This window comes from Suricata suricatta, chromosome X (assembly GCF_006229205.1).
Source record: "Suricata suricatta isolate VVHF042 chromosome X, meerkat_22Aug2017_6uvM2_HiC, whole genome shotgun sequence".
NCBI classification, from domain to species: Eukaryota; Metazoa; Chordata; class Mammalia; order Carnivora; family Herpestidae; genus Suricata; species Suricata suricatta.
Genome location: NC_043717.1, coordinates 44,326,643 through 44,344,120, shown reverse-complemented (window position 1 = coordinate 44,344,120; position 17,478 = coordinate 44,326,643). Strand labels below are relative to the sequence as shown.

Sequence of the window (17,478 nt, the reverse complement as noted above, 5' to 3'; positions counted from 1 at the left end):
GCCTGCTTGGGATTCCTCTATCTCTGCCTCTCCCCAGCTGGTGTTTTATCTCTCTCTCTGTCTCTCTCTCTCTCTCTCTCAAAATAAATAAATGAACTTAAAAACATTTTTAAGGAAAATTTCAGGGGCTCCTGGGTGGCTCAGTCAGTTAAGCGTCTGGCTACGGCTCAGGTCATGATCTCACAATTTGTGGGTTCGAGCCTCGCGTCAGGCTTTGTGCTGCCAGCTCAGAGCCTGGAGCCTGCTTCAGATTCTGTGTCTCCCTCTCTCTGCCCCTCACCCACTCATGCTCTGTCTCTCTCTCTCTCTCAAAAATAAAACATGAAAAAAAAAAGAAAACAAAGAAGAAACTTTCAAATACCCAGAAAAGTAGAAGTACAACAAACACCCATATGCCTACCATTTAGACGACTGGTGCTCAACCATGAACACAGGAAACAGCTGGGGAGCTTTTAAAAAATACTGGTGCCTGAGGGGTGCCTTGCTGACTTAGTAAAGCATGGGACTCTTGATCTTGAGGTTATAGGTTTGAGCCTCACCTTACTTAAAAGAGATTACTTAAAAATAACATCTTAAAAAAATACTGATGTCTGAAACCCACCCTCAAGTCTGTTTAATTTGTTTGGGGTATAGCCCCTGAACATAAGTTCTAAAAGCTCCCTTGGTGGTTTAATGTGTATGGTCTAGAACCATTGACTTAAGAGTCAACAACTATTGACATGTTTTGAATCATTTCTTTTACATTTATTTATTTTTGAGAGACAGAGAGTGAACAGGGGAGGGGCAGAGAGAGAAAGAGACACAGAATCCAAGGCAGGCTCCAGGCTCTGAGCTAGCGGTCAGCACAGAGCCCAACACGGGGCTCGAACCCACGAACGTGAGATCATGACCTGAGCTGAAGTCGGATGCTCAACTGACTGAACCACTGAGGCACTCCAACAACTATTGACATTTTGTCATGTATATCTTTTGCTGAAACATTTTAAAGTAAATTACAGACATGATATACTTCACTCCAGGCCTTTCCTCTATTTGCATGTATGCGTATGTGTACACACATACAATGTTTTTTTTCTATATTTTATTATGAAAATATTCCAAAATGCAGTAAAGTTTAAAGAATTATACAGTGAGTGGGGCACCTGGGTGGCTCAGTCAGCTAAGCATCTGGCTTCGGCTCAGGTCATGATCTCACGGTTCATGGGTTCAAGCCCTGCATCGGGCTCTGTGCTGACAGCTAGCTCAGAGCCTGGAGCCTGTCTTCAGATTCTGTGCCTCCCTCTCTCTCTGACCCTCCCCTGCTCGCGCTGTCTCTCTCAAAAAGAAAAAAAATCATAAAAAAAAGAATTATACAGTGAAAAACTGTAAACCCACCATATAGATTCTACAGATGTTAACATTGTCCTATGTTTACTTTATCATTATTCTCTCCTCTTATCTACCAATCCATCAGAATTTTTTTACATGCATTTCTAACAAAGTTACAGATATCACAATACCTCACCCCTGAAGACTTTGGTGTGCATATTTTTTCAGTGTTTATTTTTGAGAGAGAGAGACAGAGCATGAGCAGGGCAGATTGCAGAGAGAGGGAGAGACAGAATCCAAAGCAGGCTCCAGGCTCTGAGCTGTCAGCACAGAGCCCAATGTGGGGCTTGAACCCACGAACTGCGAGATTGTGACCTGAGCTAAGTCAGACACTTAACTGAGCCACCCAGCCACCCCCGGCATGCATATTATTAACTGGAATTAATATTTGTTTAATGTCCTCTCCTTCTCTTGAGGCCAGATTTTCACACAGTGAAATGCATAGGTCTTAAATGTGAAATGCATAGGTCTTAAATGCGAATCATCAGTGAGTTTTGACAAATGTAAACACTCTTGTCATGTTTGTTTAAAAACTGTGTATTTTATATATGTGGTTTTCATTTAATATTTTATAAACAGCTTTCTACACAACTTATGTTGTCTGACAGTAATGATGTGCCATCATTTATTTTATCTGATCCCTTTTTGTGGGATACTTAGGCTGTTTCCAATTTTTCACAATAAATAGCATTGCAATGGACATTCTCGTAGCTAAATATTAATTCATATCCCTAATTTTTCATGAAGTGGTTCTAAGGATGTAGCCAGACTTTCATATTATAAAAGTACTTTTAATGTCTGGAGTGTACATGTGTTAGAAGACGCCAGGCAGGAGTCAGCCAAGAAACCAGGTCCTATGCCTAGTGAGCAGTTTATGGGGCTGCACCACAGCAGCGGCCTTGGAGACTATAGGGCAGACAGGAGAGGTGGGAAAGGAAGGTGAAAGGAAGGGTAACTCACACTGATTGAGCAGCTAGTGGACTAAGGATTGTGCTGGGCACTTTATATGTCACCTCAGTTACTGGTGAGAACAACCTAGACTGATAATTATCTCCACGTAAAATGGAGAAGAAAATGGATTAAAGAAAAACAAACTGCCCTCCTTTCTCAAACTTGCCATTCCAACAACAGGAAGCTATTTATGGTTTCCTTTATGTTCCACACTTTTACACACCTCACCCTTAACCCTCTACCTGAGACCCAGTACCTCCTTGAAGAAACCTTCCTTAACAACCCCCACCCAAATTGTAGGCTGGGGCAGGTCTCTTCTGGGCTTCTCAGCCCTATTTTCACTCCCTCACAGTACTGATCCCCCTGTATCGTCCTTGTCTATCTCCCCTCCTAAACCATGAGCTCTTTGAGGGTACAGTCCTAAGCCCCAAGTTCCTAGCACAGGGTCTGGAAAGTATTAGTAACTTTTGAAAAAACAAACTCAGATAGCCTACATGACTTGCCTAAGGTCACACAGGAGGTTCAGGACCAGAGGTTCAAAACCAAGTCTGTCTGACTCCAAAACACCTGCTCTTTACCACTCCAGTTGGTTTTGGTTGGCCTGACTAACCACACATTTTTCTTTTCTCCCCCTAAGGACTGAGGAGGAGAAGAAAGACTGGGTCCAGGTAACATGCAAGAAGGCTTTGTGGTAGGGGGCTGGAGGAATACTGGCAAGTCTCCTTGGGGTTGGTGGACTCTCCCCTAAAACTCATATCAGACCAGAATGGGCCTAGACACCTGCTTTCCAACAAATTTTACCATCCACATTTTACAGATAGGCAAACTAAGGTCCAGAGGTTAAATGGAAACACAAATTCTTCCTTTAGAAAGCTGGCTCCACTGAGGGTGTAACCCCAAGGAGTTAAGCCCTATAAAACCTTAAGCCAAGACAGTGGCCGGGAAGACCTTCCATTTCATAAATATAAGAACAAAGACTTGGATTTGAGTTGGGGCTTGCTCAAGGTCATGTGTCTAGCAAGAGGCAGAGCCAGGACTAGAAGCCAACTTTTCTGACTCTAGGCTGTCATAGGAAGGTGAGGTGAGGGTGGAAATGGGTAGGTTGTGAGGTGATCTGACCTCTTGTTTTTTATAACCTCCTTCACAGGCCATCAACTCCACTCTTTTGAAGCATGAACAGACGCTGGAGACCTTCAAACTGTTGAATTCAACAAACAGGGAAGATGAAGACACACCCCCTAACTCTCCAGTAAGAGTCCCCACCCCTTCCCCTGTACTGGGACCCCTTCCAGGCCTCCAAGTTCCTACTTTATCTTGAAATGATCCTTGCCCCTTCCCAGAGAATAAAGATCAGAGAGGCAGTGCATGACCACAGAAACAATCTTCTGTTGGTATGGCCACAGAGAAATCGTTGGGGAAACCAAGGCCCAGAAAGTAAAAATGACTCGTCTTCAGTAGCACAGTGAGGTAGGGGCAAAGCAAGGATTCAAAGGCAGGTCTTCTGAATGTATGTGCTGCCTCCCAGTGATGATCCAAGCCTTGGGGCAGTGGGCAAGGGCTGGCTGGACTGGGCTGGGGAGTAGCTGTCTCTGACCTGGGACCTGGCCCTCTCTCCAGAATGTGGATCTTGGGAAGCGGGCACCTACACCCATCCGAGAAAAGGAAGTCACCATGTGCATGCGCTGCCAGGAGCCCTTCAATTCCATCACCAAACGCAGGCACCACTGCAAGGCCTGTGGGCATGTGAGTTTTGGCAGACGGGCAGAGCTAGGGAGGGGACAGGCTGACAGCCCAAAGGCCCACTTCTGAGTGGGTTACCCTCCAAGTAGGGGAGGCCAAGAGTCCACTGTGGGAGTTGGAACACTGAAGGGAAAGACCTGTTGGAACCAGGCTGTTTTTGCCCACTTGCCACCCCAGGTGGTTTGTGGGAAGTGCTCCGAGTTCCGGGCCCGCCTCATCTATGACAACAACCGCTCCAACCGTGTGTGCACTGACTGCTATGTGGCCTTGCATGGGGTGCCTGGGAGCAGCCCAGCCTGCAGCCAGCATACACCCCAGCGCCGGAGGTCCATCCTGGAGGTAAGAGCCAGGTCCCTGACTAACACCCCCACACTGACCACATGGACCCCAGCCACCCACCCAGTGTGACTGATGCCTGGGTATCTCTGAAATGTTAGGGTGCCTTGTGCATCCACTGAGCAAGTGACACAGGCTTGGAATGAGTAAAATGAGTGTACGAATGAAAGAAAAACTACTTTAACCCTCACAGTAACTAATCTATCCATGCTATTACTATCCCTGTGTTGCAAATGAGGAAACAGAGGCCCAGGGAGTTATTTGCCCAAATTATGCAGCCAGTGAGTGGCAGAGCTAGGATGGTTTTTCAGTGAACAAATTACCTTTCTTATTATAAAGTAGAATATGTGCACTGAAAAAAATTAGACAATATAAACAAAATACTACAAACACTGTATTCCTTCTATCCACTGGATTACCACTGTTAATAGTTGTGCTGTAACATGCACATACACACATTTTTTTTAACCAAATTGAAGTATTTAACACTTAAAGAATGATTACTTTGTGCTAGGCACTATTCTGAGCACTTTGCATTAACTTACTTAATCCTTAGAACATGCTCCCCTTCCAATTCAAAGCATTTTCATCTAGAGCTGGGATCCTGAACCAGACTACCTTACCCAGCTACCCAGTCCCCTTCCACAATGCTAGGTTGCCTCTTGCTAACTGTGAGGAATGAATCTATGATAAAAGATGATAAAAAGGTGAGGTAAAAATGCATAAGTGACTTGAGGAATAAATGAACCAATGAAAGAATGCATGCCTGGTGCTTAGGTGCCCCTGCTGAGAGTTGTATACCCTCCCTCCTACCAACTCTTAAGAGGCAGCAGCCATGGTGGGAATTCAGCAGACAAGCCTGGCTTTCCATCTCGATTCTAACTCACTATGGGTGGGGGACACTGGGCAAAACACTCCTGCCATCTGAGCTTCAGCTTTATCAGTCCCAATGCTGAGGGGGTGTCAAAGCCATGAGGAGCCAGACCAGGCCTTCTATCAACACTGATGTCCCCCATGTCTCTGGCCACAGAAACAGGCCTCAGTGGCTGCGGAGAACAGCGTCATCTGCAGCTTCCTACACTACATGGAGAAAGGTGGAAAAGGCTGGCACAAGGCATGGTTTGTGGTCCCTGAGAACGAACCCTTGGTGCTGTACATCTATGGAGCCCCTCAGGTGTGCATCCTCTTGCTTCAGGTCCTTTCAGCTACCTGGCAAAACCAGGATGCTCCTCTTTCCCTTCAGTCCTTGACCTCTCCTTGGCCTTGGGGGACTGGGTGAGCCTAAGGGAAAATCAGAACCCCTACCCTTGTGAGGCAAAGATCAACTAGAGATAAGAAGTGATTGTGGGCCAACATTTGTAGGGAAAAGTGGGGTGAGTAGCAAGGCTAGCTTCCTGGAGGAAGCCAGAGGGGAGGCTAGTCACTTCTAGGTCCATTTTGGAATGTAGATGGAGGCAATAGCCTAGATGAAGGCCTGCAAACATTATCTGGTATATGTTAAAGAGACTAGCCCAACTGGTTTTGGTTATGAGGAAACAGGTATTTGGTCCATTCTGCATGCTAGCCTGTTGACATTTTTCTGTTGCTATCATTGGAGCCATGGAAGGTTCCTGGGCAGAAGGAAAAGAGGGGTTCAGCAGATGCAAAACTAGTGAGAAGCCCAGCCCCAAGGTGATCCCAGCTCTGTCCTGTTCCCTAGGATGTGAAAGCCCAGCGCAGCTTGCCCCTCATTGGCTTTGAGGTGGGGCCTCCTGAGGCAGGGGAGCGGCCTGACAGAAGGTACGTCTTTAAGATCACCCAGAGCCACCTGAGCTGGTACTTCAGCCCTGAGACAGAGGAGCTGCAACGGCGCTGGATGGCAGTGCTCGGTCGGGCAGGCCGTGGGGACACGTTCTGCCCAGGGCCCACACTGTCTGAGGACAGGGCGATGGAGGAGGCACCGGTGGCAGCTTCAGGAGCCACTGCTGAACCCTCTGAAGCCCTTCAGACCCAAGACAAGACCTAGATGGTTGGGGGGAACTGGGGCCCCCTGCCCCACACTCTAGCTGCCCATGTCCAGTTGGTGGCCCCGGCCTCCTCCCTCCCAGCTCAGTCAATACTTGAACTCCCATCATGGGCACTTTCAATTCCCCAGTGCTGGGTCCTGGGTTTTTAAATTCTCTTCACAAAACATGGGCTTTAAAAAAAAATTCCTACAGTGATGTTAATTTTTTTTAATCCCTATCCCCAGAGAGGGTGGGAGCTGTTGCTAGACCCCCTTGAATTAGGCTGTTTTTTCCTCAACCCATCAACACCCTACAGATCCTGCCTCCACCCAATTCCCCCCAAAGCACTGGAGGCAGGAGATCTGGATTCAAGTGCCAGCTCTGCCACTGACCCCACAGCCCTGGCCCACCCCTGCCCCCTCACAGCCAGTGTCTTCACACATATGTTACATGGGGTGGTGACCAGACCCCTCCTGCCTTTCCCATGGCTTACAGCTTCTACTCGGCTCCAAGGCTACCCAGTATTTTATCGTCCAGACCCATGGCAGGGCCACAGGGCAGGACAGGGGAATGGGGGGAGGACAATGGATATTCTTTGTTTTGTTTTTTAAAAAAATACAGTTTATTTCAGGCTTACAGAAACTTTCAGAGTGCTGCTGTGCTCCATTTGTCCAACTGTTTGTTTATTCAAAGTCACAGGCTGCTAGGGTGGGCCTAGGAACCGCTCCCTTGCTGAGCTTTGAGGCCCAGCTCCTACAAAGTTGATTCCAAGGCTACTCACAGGTCAAGACACAGATTAAACAATAAAGTACTATTTATTGAGGTTCTAAGCCTCATCCCTGGACTTGGATAAGAGTATGGAAAGACGCTGGAGGAGACAGAAAACAAAGCCCAGTTCCCCCGAGTTCACCACCTAGCCCAAATCTTAGACTTCCTAAAGGAACCCAGGGCTGGGGGCTGGGCTGCAGGAAGGGAGTGCTCCTGGGAGGTTCCAATTTCTGGGCAGGGGTACAGAGCTGCTCTGTGTATGTATGGGGGAAGGGAGGAAGTGGAAAAGAGGGAGAGGTACCATAGCTATTTTCGTTCCTATCTTCACCTCATCTTGCTTCTGGTCTACATGTTATCTCAACACGCCTGACCCAGCAGGAGTACTGGTTCTCCTGCTGGTCCTCTCCTTCACAAATCCACCTGGCCACTGTCAACCAGTATTTAGTTTCTCCTCCAGTAACACCCATACCCACTCATCCCTCCCTCTTCACACTGACTACATCCAAGAGGTGATGTGCTAGGAAACCAGGCCTCATTGTGCAGACAGTAACCAGGCCCAAGGGAGTGTGGTGAACTAGGTCCCACTACCTCAAGAGCAAGGACCCTAAAGCTCTTCTTCCCCAGACGAAACTGGAAAGGGGGACAAGGAGAGGGTGGAGATGGGGCAACCAGGACAGAAGTCCACAACCCTCCCCCAAACCCCTCCAAACAAGTGTCAAAGCAACTAGCAAGCAAGGGCCCAACCGTTTCCAGCCCCACTCATTTCTTTCTCCGGACAATGGTCCAGCCATCTTCCACTATATCCTCTTCTTTAATAGTCTGGGAGTCTGGACCAGAGGATTCAGGCTGGAGACAAACCCCATCTGTAGCTGCCCCATCATTCATAGCTGTGACCTGGAGGAGAAATACAGGAGAGAGCTAAATACACCTCCTGGCTGTGGCCACTGGAGACCCACGTTCTTCCAGCTTTGCCAGGATCGGTTGTGTGACCGTAGGAAAGTTCCCTGGCCTCTGTGGATAATACCACCCACCCCCATCATTTCCCTGTGAAACTAACTGATTTCCCAAAAAACTGAAGACATTACATCTCCCAACCCAAGGCGCACCCCCTTCACCTCCATCTCCTCCATGCTGTCCACATCATCCTCATCCGTCTCTCTGGCTGTTGTAACTGCAGTGGCTCTGACCCTGCACTTTCTCTGGGTGATGTGGGAGGCCATCTCTTTCAGAGCAGCCCCATCACCCCTCTGGAAGTGGTGGAACATGGTCTGTAGCTGCTGGCTCACCTACCAAGAAAACATTCAACCAGCTTGGATTTTCTAGAGAACCTACAATACAACCAGCCTGTGTTTGCAACAAGAGTAGGGAGGGGTTTGGAATTTTCCAGAAAAGAACGGGCTTTTTTCCCCATGGAGTTCACTAATGAAGGAACCATATATGAAGGGCTTAAGTAAGGGCCTGAAACATGGAAGGAGGGCTTCCGAGCAAGGAAGGCACTAGAACTGGGTTTGAAAGACAGAAGAGGTCAAAGGGAAATCCATCCCAGCAGGAATTGATGGAGAGTAATGCAGGGGCAGAAATATACCTGGCCTGGCCTACCCTTGGGATGGGGGTGAAGAACAGACCTCGTTGAGAATGACATATGGAGAGAAAATAAGAGAAAGGGCAGTGTTTGGAAAAAACAGAAAGACTAGACTTTTTCCTTTAGGCAAAAGGGAGTCACAGAAGGTTCTTCTGCAAGACTCAAGAAAGGAATGGTTAGAGCCGAGAGTGTTGGCCTAAAAACAGACAGGGAGAAGAAAGACCGGGCAGGGAAATGGCAGTTGTGTCCACGATATGCTCACCTGGGGCAGACTCCCATCCTCCACAACCGTATCAAATTCATTCGTCATGAGCTCCCCGAGGAAGTCTTCCACCTCATCTAGCTCCAAGTCAGCTGAGTAGAAAAGCAGAGACCAGCCAACTGAATCAATCAGTCCTGCCCACTATTATGCAATACCTACTTCTTGGGTCCACATCTGATTGGTGGGTAAAAGTCCAAACAGTGAGCTTTTATTCACTAAAGTGCTCTGTACTCCCAGTTTTAACATGATTTAAAACAAACACTAAATATAAATACCTAATTTCCAATCTCCTGCATCCTACCAAACCCTCTTCTTCCCACACCATCCCAATCACATTCATTCTCTTTCATCTGACCTATTTTAACGGAGTTCCTCTCTGTGATCTTGAGCGCGTAAGTAACTTATCTCTGTACCTCTGTCTTCTCATCCACAAAGTGGGGCAAATAGTGGCCTTCTTGGAAGTGTGCTATGAGGAGTCCCCTAAATAATGCCTAGCAAACAGGAGACCCATAATCCATGTTAATTTCCATCACTCAAGGGCTGAAGTTTTCGAAATGTAGACAGCCTTCACAACTGTGGCTCCACTGAGAGTGAGGGCCACAGACCAACAGGACAGTGAGAAGAAATGGATGTTAAGTACTTCCAATGATCAAATCATCATACCCTTGGCATCAACATCCTAATGTGTGATTTCGGCTAATCCCTTCCCTCTAGGCTTCAGTTACCTTTGGGGCCCATGGTCTACTTTTTCGGAATTAGAGAAATACTTGTCTTCCACAAAGCTCCTCTCTCTTTCCTCTGGCAGAGCTCATTCACTCCCTTGATTTTTACTACCACTGTAATCTAATATCCCCCAAAGCTGTCTCCAACCTAGACTCTCTGCCTTTTTCACAGATGGCTCAAGCCCTCCATATTCAAAGCCAGACTCATCACCTTACCCTCCAAACCTACTTCTCATCCTCCAGGGTTCCTCTTTTCCATGAAAGGCACCTAATCCACCCAGTGACTCAAACCAGAAACCTGCCTCCTTTTCTCTCCCTCTCCACAGCCAATCTCCAAAGTCGTAATCCACCTCTTCTTTTCCTTTACTATTGCCACTGGCCTGGTTCAGACCTCATCATTTTCTAGACAGAAATAACCTTCTCATCAGTCTTTCTCCAGTCATGCTCCATATTGTTTATTTTCTGAACTTTCTAGCCAGAAAATCCTATTACTCCCCATAGAAACTGCCCATGAATTTTTATCACCTACTTCAGTGTTTCATATCCTGCTTTTGAGAAGTAATTGTCCAGCTGGTTTTTGAAGAAAGCTACCCATAGAAAGCTAACTGGGAAACAGGGGAAACAAGGTAAACAAGTTTTTTTTGGTTCTTTATCCAAGCCTTTATTATGTTCATGATTATTATGACTCCTGAGGAGGAGCTGAAGAACTTTTCTCACATAATTTGACTAGAAAAGCTTTTTCTTCACTGAACCTCCAATGGAACCAGTCTTCCATAGCATGCATTTTCGCAAACGCTGGCCTAATGTACAAAGCCAAAGGCATGTAAGGTCTTCAATCTTACCATTTTCCTGGAGCCTCCCCACCCCCTTGCTTCCGTCTCTACCACTCCTCCCCTCCTTACACCCACAAGCGCACACATACCATACCCCAATACTGAGCTCCTTGCCACTTCCCAAATATAACACATAATTTTCTCATACCACAGAACTTATTTGTGTGTTGCTCTCTCTGCCTCCCCCACCTAGTTAACTCAGCCCTAGTTTAAGACACAGCCCACCTGGATGTGGGGACTTACCCAAAGACCCATCACTGATGAGCTCTCTGCAAAGAAAAGTATCAACCTCAGAGTGAATGGCGGTCCCCAACTGCATAGCCCCAATATTTGAAGATCTCAAACTATGTGAAACTTCTTTTAGAAATCTTCCTTTGACATCTTTTATTGCTCAACTTTTATTAAGTCACAGACAACATTAAAATGCCCATATTTCCACATTTCACACCAGTTATGGACTAAATTGCATCCCCTGCCCCACCAAAAAAATCCCTATGTTGAAGGTCTGACCCCCAAGTAGGCTATATTTAGAGACAGAGCCTTTCCAGAGGCAGACATGGTTAGATGAGGTCATACAGGTCAGGCCCTGATCTAACAGGGCATCCTTGTAAGAAGAGGGGGAGATAGCAGAGCGCACGCTCTTGGAGTGCTGGCACAGGGAAACAGCCACGTAGGAACACAGCAGGAAGGCGCCATCTGTAAGGAGAAACAGGCCTCACCAGAGACCACCCCTGCTGGCACCTTGATCTTGGACTTGCAGCCTCCAGACACATGAGAAAATAAATGTCTATTGTTTAAGTTCTGGAGGGAAAAAAAAAAAAAAGACTCAGCCCAATCACTACCTCCACTAACAATCTCCAAAAGAAGCCTTCTCCTCAATCTCATGCTACCCAAGCACCCTGAGCTTCCCTTTATTAGAACATCTATCACCCTGTGTATAAATGCCTATTTACGTAAATGGATTCATTACTAGATAGTAAACTTCCTTGAGAGGACTCCGCCTGATGTCATCTCCAAGACTAAAAACCTGAATAAAGAATTCTGTAAAAATCCTAATGTGCAAAACTATGTACATGACCTTCATTCAAGACGCATCAAAGGTGTATACCTTTGCTGTCCAGATAACCAAATGTAGTTAGTGAGCACTTAAAATGTGGCTAAGCTAAATTGAGATGTGCTAAAACTGTAAACTATCCACCAGATTTTGAAAATCTAATACTAAAAGGGGGTGTAAAATACCTCATTAATAATGCTTTATACTGATTACACGTTGAAATATTTTGGATATGTAGAAATTCTGTAACGTTAATTTCATCTGCTTCTTTTCACTTTGTTAAAGTGGCTGCTGGAAAATTTTAAATGTCATGATGTGATTCACATTGTATTTTTATTAGACCGTGCTGGGGTGGATATTTTTATACCCATTTTAGGAATTAGGAAACGGAGTTTCAGGTAAGATAACTTGTCCAGAGTGATACCATGGGTCAACAGCACAGCCCATAAGGCATCTGAACTTAAGATTCTGACTCCAAAGCCTGTATTCATTCCACCTCAACCTTAAGTGCCGTTCAACAACTGTTCATGATACAGTGGTGCGACCTCTCCAGGACCCGCCTTCTCCTCCCCACACCCCCCACAAACAGGTAGCAGCGCCTCACATTCACTTACCGTTGCTAAAGAAGTACTCCTCCACGGCACGCCCCAGCCACTCGGCCTTCTCCTGGCTGTGCACGCCCCCGAAGCCATTCTCCACGGCGATCTGCGAACACAGGCCCAAGCCCACCACGTCAACCTGGAAGCCGGCCTGGGGTGGCGTAGTGTTGGCCGCTTATGGGGCCCACTGGAACCTCAGGCACGCTGTTCAGCCAACTCTTGTTCTGCCCCAGACCCCCCAAACTTTATCCCAGCCATGACTCGACTCACCTGCAAGGCCGGCCAAGCCTCCAGCGCCGCACGGACGCCAGCCCTGAAGAGCGCTCGCGAATCTTCCCCAGCTCCGGCCATCATCTGGCCTCAGAGCACGTGATGCCCAAAAGACCCAATCGCAGCTCAACACGGCCCAGGCTGAAGGAGCCGAAAGCCGACTGGGAAAACGCAGATTTCTCTTTCCGCTGACCTGGCAGCAAGACCAGAGCAATAGAAAAGGCTGTCAGAGCAATGGATGACATCACCGCACTTACTCATATTGTAATAAACTACAGGAAGCCAGGAGTGGAGGACGAGTAGGGCCATAGGTTCCTGAAAGATGTGGGGAACTTTTTAAAGATTCACATTTCAGGCCTTGGTAAAGAGGAATCAATCAGGGAGCATGGTCTTAAAATCTGCATTGAAAACAAAAACCAAACAAAAAAACCCTAACACGTATAAAACACTGCACTCAATAACAGCAGAATATACATTTTTCTGAAGCGCACATAGAACATTCTCCACGACACATCGTATGCTAAGTCATAAAGCAGGACTCAATAGACTTAAAAGGATTGAAATCATGCAAAGTTTGTCCTCCCACCACAATGGAGTGAAACTATAAATAAATAGCAAAGAAATTTGTGAAATTCGCAAATATGTGGAAATTAACACACTTCTAAATAACAAACGGGTCAAAGAAAAATCATGAGGAAAATTAGAAAACATATTAAAATGAATGAAATCAAGAACACAGCACACCAAAATTTATGAAATGCAGCTAAGGCAATGCTTAAAGTGAACATTATAGCTATAAACACCCATATTAAAAAAAAAAAAGAGGATCTAGGGGTGCCTGGATGACTGTCAGTTAAGCAACCAACTTTTGATTTTGGTTCATAAGTTTAAGAGCCCCCACATCAGTCTTTGCACTGAAACCATGGAGCCTGCTTGGAATTCTCTCTCTCCCTATTTGCCCTTCCCCTGCACTCGTTCTCTCTCTTGCTCTCACTCTCGCTCTCAAAATCAATAAGTAAACGTAAAGGAAAAAAACATCTCAGTGGGGCACCTGAGTGGCTAAGCGTCCAACTCGTGATTTCAGCTGAGATAATGATCTCCCGGTTGGTGGGATCAAGCCCCGCATTGGGCTCTGTGCTGCTGGTGCAGAGACTGTTTGAGATTCTCTCTCTCTCTCTCTCCTTCTCTCTGTTTGCCCATCTCCTGCTAATGCACTCGCTCACTCTCTCTCTCTCTCTCTCTCTCTCTCTCTCTCTCTCTCTCTCAAAATAAATAAATAAATAAATAAAACTTTAAAAAAAGATCTCAAGTTAATAACCTAACGTTTCACCTTAGGAAACTGGAAAAAGAAGAAGTAATCCCAAAGCAAGCAGAAGAAAGGAAATAATAAAGATTGGACAGAAGGCACATGGAATAGAAAATAGAAACTCAGTAAACAAAATCAGTGAAACAAAAGTCAGTCATTTGAAAACATCAACAAAATTGACAAATTTTTAGGTAGATTGCCTAAAAAAGAGGAAAGACTCAAATTACTTAAATCAAGAATGAAAAAGGTGGCATCACTACTGACTAGTCAAAAAAGACCACCTATTGTATAATACAATTGAATATGAAATATACAGAATAGGCAAATGTACAGAGATAAAAAAAATAGGTTAATGTTTGCCCAGCCCTCAGGGAAGGGGGAATGGGGTGTGACCCCCTAATGGATACAGGGTTTCTCTCGGGGGAGATAAAGATGTTCTAAAATTAAATGTGATGATGGTTGATATTAGGGGCTGAATTGTATGTCATCTCTCCATTCATATGTTGAAAACCTAACCCCCAATACCTCAGAATATGACTGTACTTGGAGACAGAGCCTTTAAATAGGTGATTAAGGTAAAATGAGGCCTTAGTGGTGTACCCTAATCTGGTATGATTGGTGTCTTTGTAATAAGAGGAGATTGGAGGGGTGCCTGGGTGGCTCAGTCGGTTAAACTCCAACTTTGACTCAGGTCATGATTTCGCAGTCCATGAGTTCGAGCCCCACATTGGGTTCTGTGCTGACAGCTCAGAGCCTGAAGCCTGCTTTGGATTCTCTGTCTCCCTCTCTCTCTGCTCCTCCACCACTCACACTCTGTCTCTCAAAAATAAATAAACATTAAAAAAAATTTTTAAAGAAGATGAGATTATGGCATAGAGGGAGAAACAAGATGCACAGAGAGATAACTATGTGAACACAGAATTTAGACATCTGCAAGCCTCAGAAGAAACCAAACCTGCTGACACCTTGATCTGTAACTTCTAGAATTTTGAGAAAATAAATTTTTGTTGTTAAAGTCACCAGTCCATGGTATCTCATTATGACAGCCCTAGCAAACTAATACAGTTGCACAATACTGTAAATATATTTTTAAAACCATTGAATTTTATACTTTAAATGGGTGAAACTTATAGTATATAAATAATGACTCAATAAAGCTGTTTTTTTAAAGAAGTAGTATAGGGCACCTGGGTGGTTCAGTCAGTTGGCTCAGTCAGCCAACTCTTGGTTTCAGCTCAGGTCATGCTCTCAGTTTCCTGAGTTCAAGCCCCACATCGGGTTCTGTGTTGACAGCATGGAGCCTTCTTGGGATTCTCTCTCCCTCTCTCTCTGCCTCTCCCCCACTCACACTAGCTCTGTCTCTCTCAAGATAAACGTTAAAAGAAAGAAAAGTAGTATAGGTGATTCCCTCTCACAACAAGGGTTGCAAATTTTGGACTAGACCATGTTAACAAACAGTACTAACACTTCTGTGCCTGGCCCTGTGCTGAATGCTACTGAGTCATGGGGTTTGATCAGATGCCTAAGGAGTTTATAGTCTGTCGTGCAAGATTGGCCAAGAGAATGACCAGTTCTCTGGGTGAATCTAGGTTTTGAAGGGCCCGAAGCAGATAGAATTTCACAAAATGTCATTAAGAGAAATAGTGCAAATTAAGTATGAAAGGATTGCTTTAGATTTATAAAAGAAACCACAGATTTTACAAATTAAAATTACTTTGAAAGAGAGAGAGAGAGAGAGAGAGAGAGAGAGAGAGAGAGAATCTCAAGCAGCCTCCAGGCTCAGCATGGAGCCTGATGCAGGGACTAATCTCACGACCCTGGGATCATGACCTGAGCCAAAATCAAGAGCTGGATATTCAACTGATTGAGCCACACAGGTGCCCCCAAATCACAAAAAAATTTATAAACTGACAAATACCGTAAACATTCCCAAATACAAAAAGATTTTTAAAAGTTTAATTACTGTCTGAGTTACCTCTACACTAATTTTCTTTTGCTTCAAGCTTCTTGATATCTTCTTCTAAATAAATATGAATTATTTTATAATAACACTTTCTAGAGAGAAAACAAAGAATTCAATTAAATTTAATGCCATCCAGTTGATGAAGAAATTTTGTTATTGGTAGTTTTGAAAAGTTTCAACTTTACAACTTGTTATTAGTAAATTTTCAGATTGTTGTCAAATTTGAGGAAACCTCTATCTGGTTTCTTTTACATGTGAGCTGTAAAATTTCAGGGTATTTTAACTGTTCTTGTGTAGTGATAAATCTTCAAATCTCCTCAAATTGACAATGCTCAATAACCAGAGACTCATAAGTGGTCTGTATAAGTATGGAGTGCTGAGGCTTAAGCTTAGTTCTATGATAAATCCATTTCTGTGCAATGTTAGAGAAGGGAGCACAGGGGCTCATGAGAGTCCAGCAGAGGGGGCCCCTGACCCAGCCTTGGGGATTGTTGCAAGCTCTCAGAGATGATAGTTGAGCTGATTCTTAAGGAATGGAATTCTATCAGGTGCTGGGGTGTTTGTGTGCGTGAGAGTGGGGATGTGTTACAAAGCAGAAGCAGAAGAAGAAGAAGAAAAGGAAGAAGAAGAAGAGACTTTCATGCTGAGGAAACAATATATATATACAAAGACACAGAGGTAGGAAACAATGGTGTGTAATGATAACCAGGAGCATTCCCAGACTGATAACTTCAGGAGGCATAAACTTCTATGGAACTACAGAAACTCGTTCCAACAGACTCAACAACTTAAACTGAGTTCAAAGAAGCCCAAATGAAGATACTGAGATTAAGCACCTCTGCATGAGTTTCCAGGGTCTAAGGCCTCAAATGTGCATGGAAAAAATAGGTAGGATTCTGGCCACCAGTTCCTGTGTGTTGTAGGGGGTTTTCCCACACCACCAAGCAATTCTCTGACATCAGCTGTGTGTCCTCCAGTTCAACTCACTTCTTATACTACCTACTTGAAGATAGCCTCTGATACGACCGATTAAGGGTTCAGTCTTACAAAACTGCCCCCCACGTCCCATGCCAACCACAAGTCCAGATTATCTCCTGTACTCTGACCAAAGGGCTTTATATGGGAGGGTACAACAACCCCCTCCTCAGGTTCAATTAATTGGCTAGAGCAGCTCACAGAACTCAGAGAAACATTTTATGTACTAGATTATCAGTTTAGAGACACCTGGCTGTCTTAGTCCAAAGAGCATACAACTCATGATCTCAGGGTATTGAGTTGGAGCCCCACATTGGGTGTGGAGATTACATAAAAATAAAGAAGTAAATAAACATTACAAAAGTTTAGATTGGGGCACCTGGGTGGCTCAGTCAGTTCAAAGTTCAAATTCTGCTCAGGTCGTGATCTCATGGTTCATGAGTTTGAGCCCTCATCAGATGAGCTCAAGCCCCGCTTCAGGTGAGCTCAAGCCCCGCTTCAGGATTCTCTCTCCCTCTCTCTCCTTCTCTCTACCCCTTGTGGAATTCTCTCTCTCTCTCTCTCTCTCTCATTCTCTCTCTCTCCCCTTGCTCACTTGCTCTCTCTCAAAAATAATAAAATAAAAAAATAAAATAAAATAAACTTTAAAAGTTTAGATTATCAGTTTGTTATAAAAGGATACAACTCAGGAACAGCCAGATGGAAGAGTTGCAGAGTGCAAGGTGTGTGGGAAGGAGCAAGGAGCAAGGAGCTTCTATGCTCTC

General features: G+C 45.1%; 2 protein-coding genes across 3 annotated transcripts in view; one reads left to right on the top strand and one right to left on the bottom strand.

The window, feature by feature from the left end:
- Window positions 1-7,203, top strand: part of FGD1 (FYVE, RhoGEF and PH domain containing 1) — a 39,888-nt gene extending 32,685 nt beyond the window's left edge. For both annotated transcript variants that reach the window (XM_029929969.1, XM_029929968.1), the window contains 6 exons: window positions 2,957-2,987; window positions 3,467-3,568; window positions 3,937-4,062; window positions 4,237-4,398; window positions 5,426-5,569; window positions 6,095-7,203. In XM_029929969.1, coding sequence (XP_029785829.1) covers window positions 2,957-2,987; window positions 3,467-3,568; window positions 3,937-4,062; window positions 4,237-4,398; window positions 5,426-5,569; window positions 6,095-6,400 — 871 coding nt within the window. In that variant the 3' untranslated portion in view covers window positions 6,401-7,203. The remainder of the gene's footprint in view (window positions 1-2,956; window positions 2,988-3,466; window positions 3,569-3,936; window positions 4,063-4,236; window positions 4,399-5,425; window positions 5,570-6,094) is intronic.
- On the bottom strand, window positions 7,043-12,579 carry TSR2 (TSR2 ribosome maturation factor). Its single transcript, XM_029929970.1, has 5 exons — window positions 12,471-12,579; window positions 12,216-12,306; window positions 8,993-9,084; window positions 8,264-8,434; window positions 7,043-8,042 (listed from the first exon to the last, which is right to left on the bottom strand). Exons 1-5 carry the CDS (start codon window positions 12,552-12,554, stop codon window positions 7,908-7,910), a joined length of 573 nt encoding a protein of 190 aa, XP_029785830.1. The 5' UTR covers window positions 12,555-12,579; the 3' UTR covers window positions 7,043-7,907.
- Window positions 12,580-17,478: the final 4,899 nt, after the last annotated feature.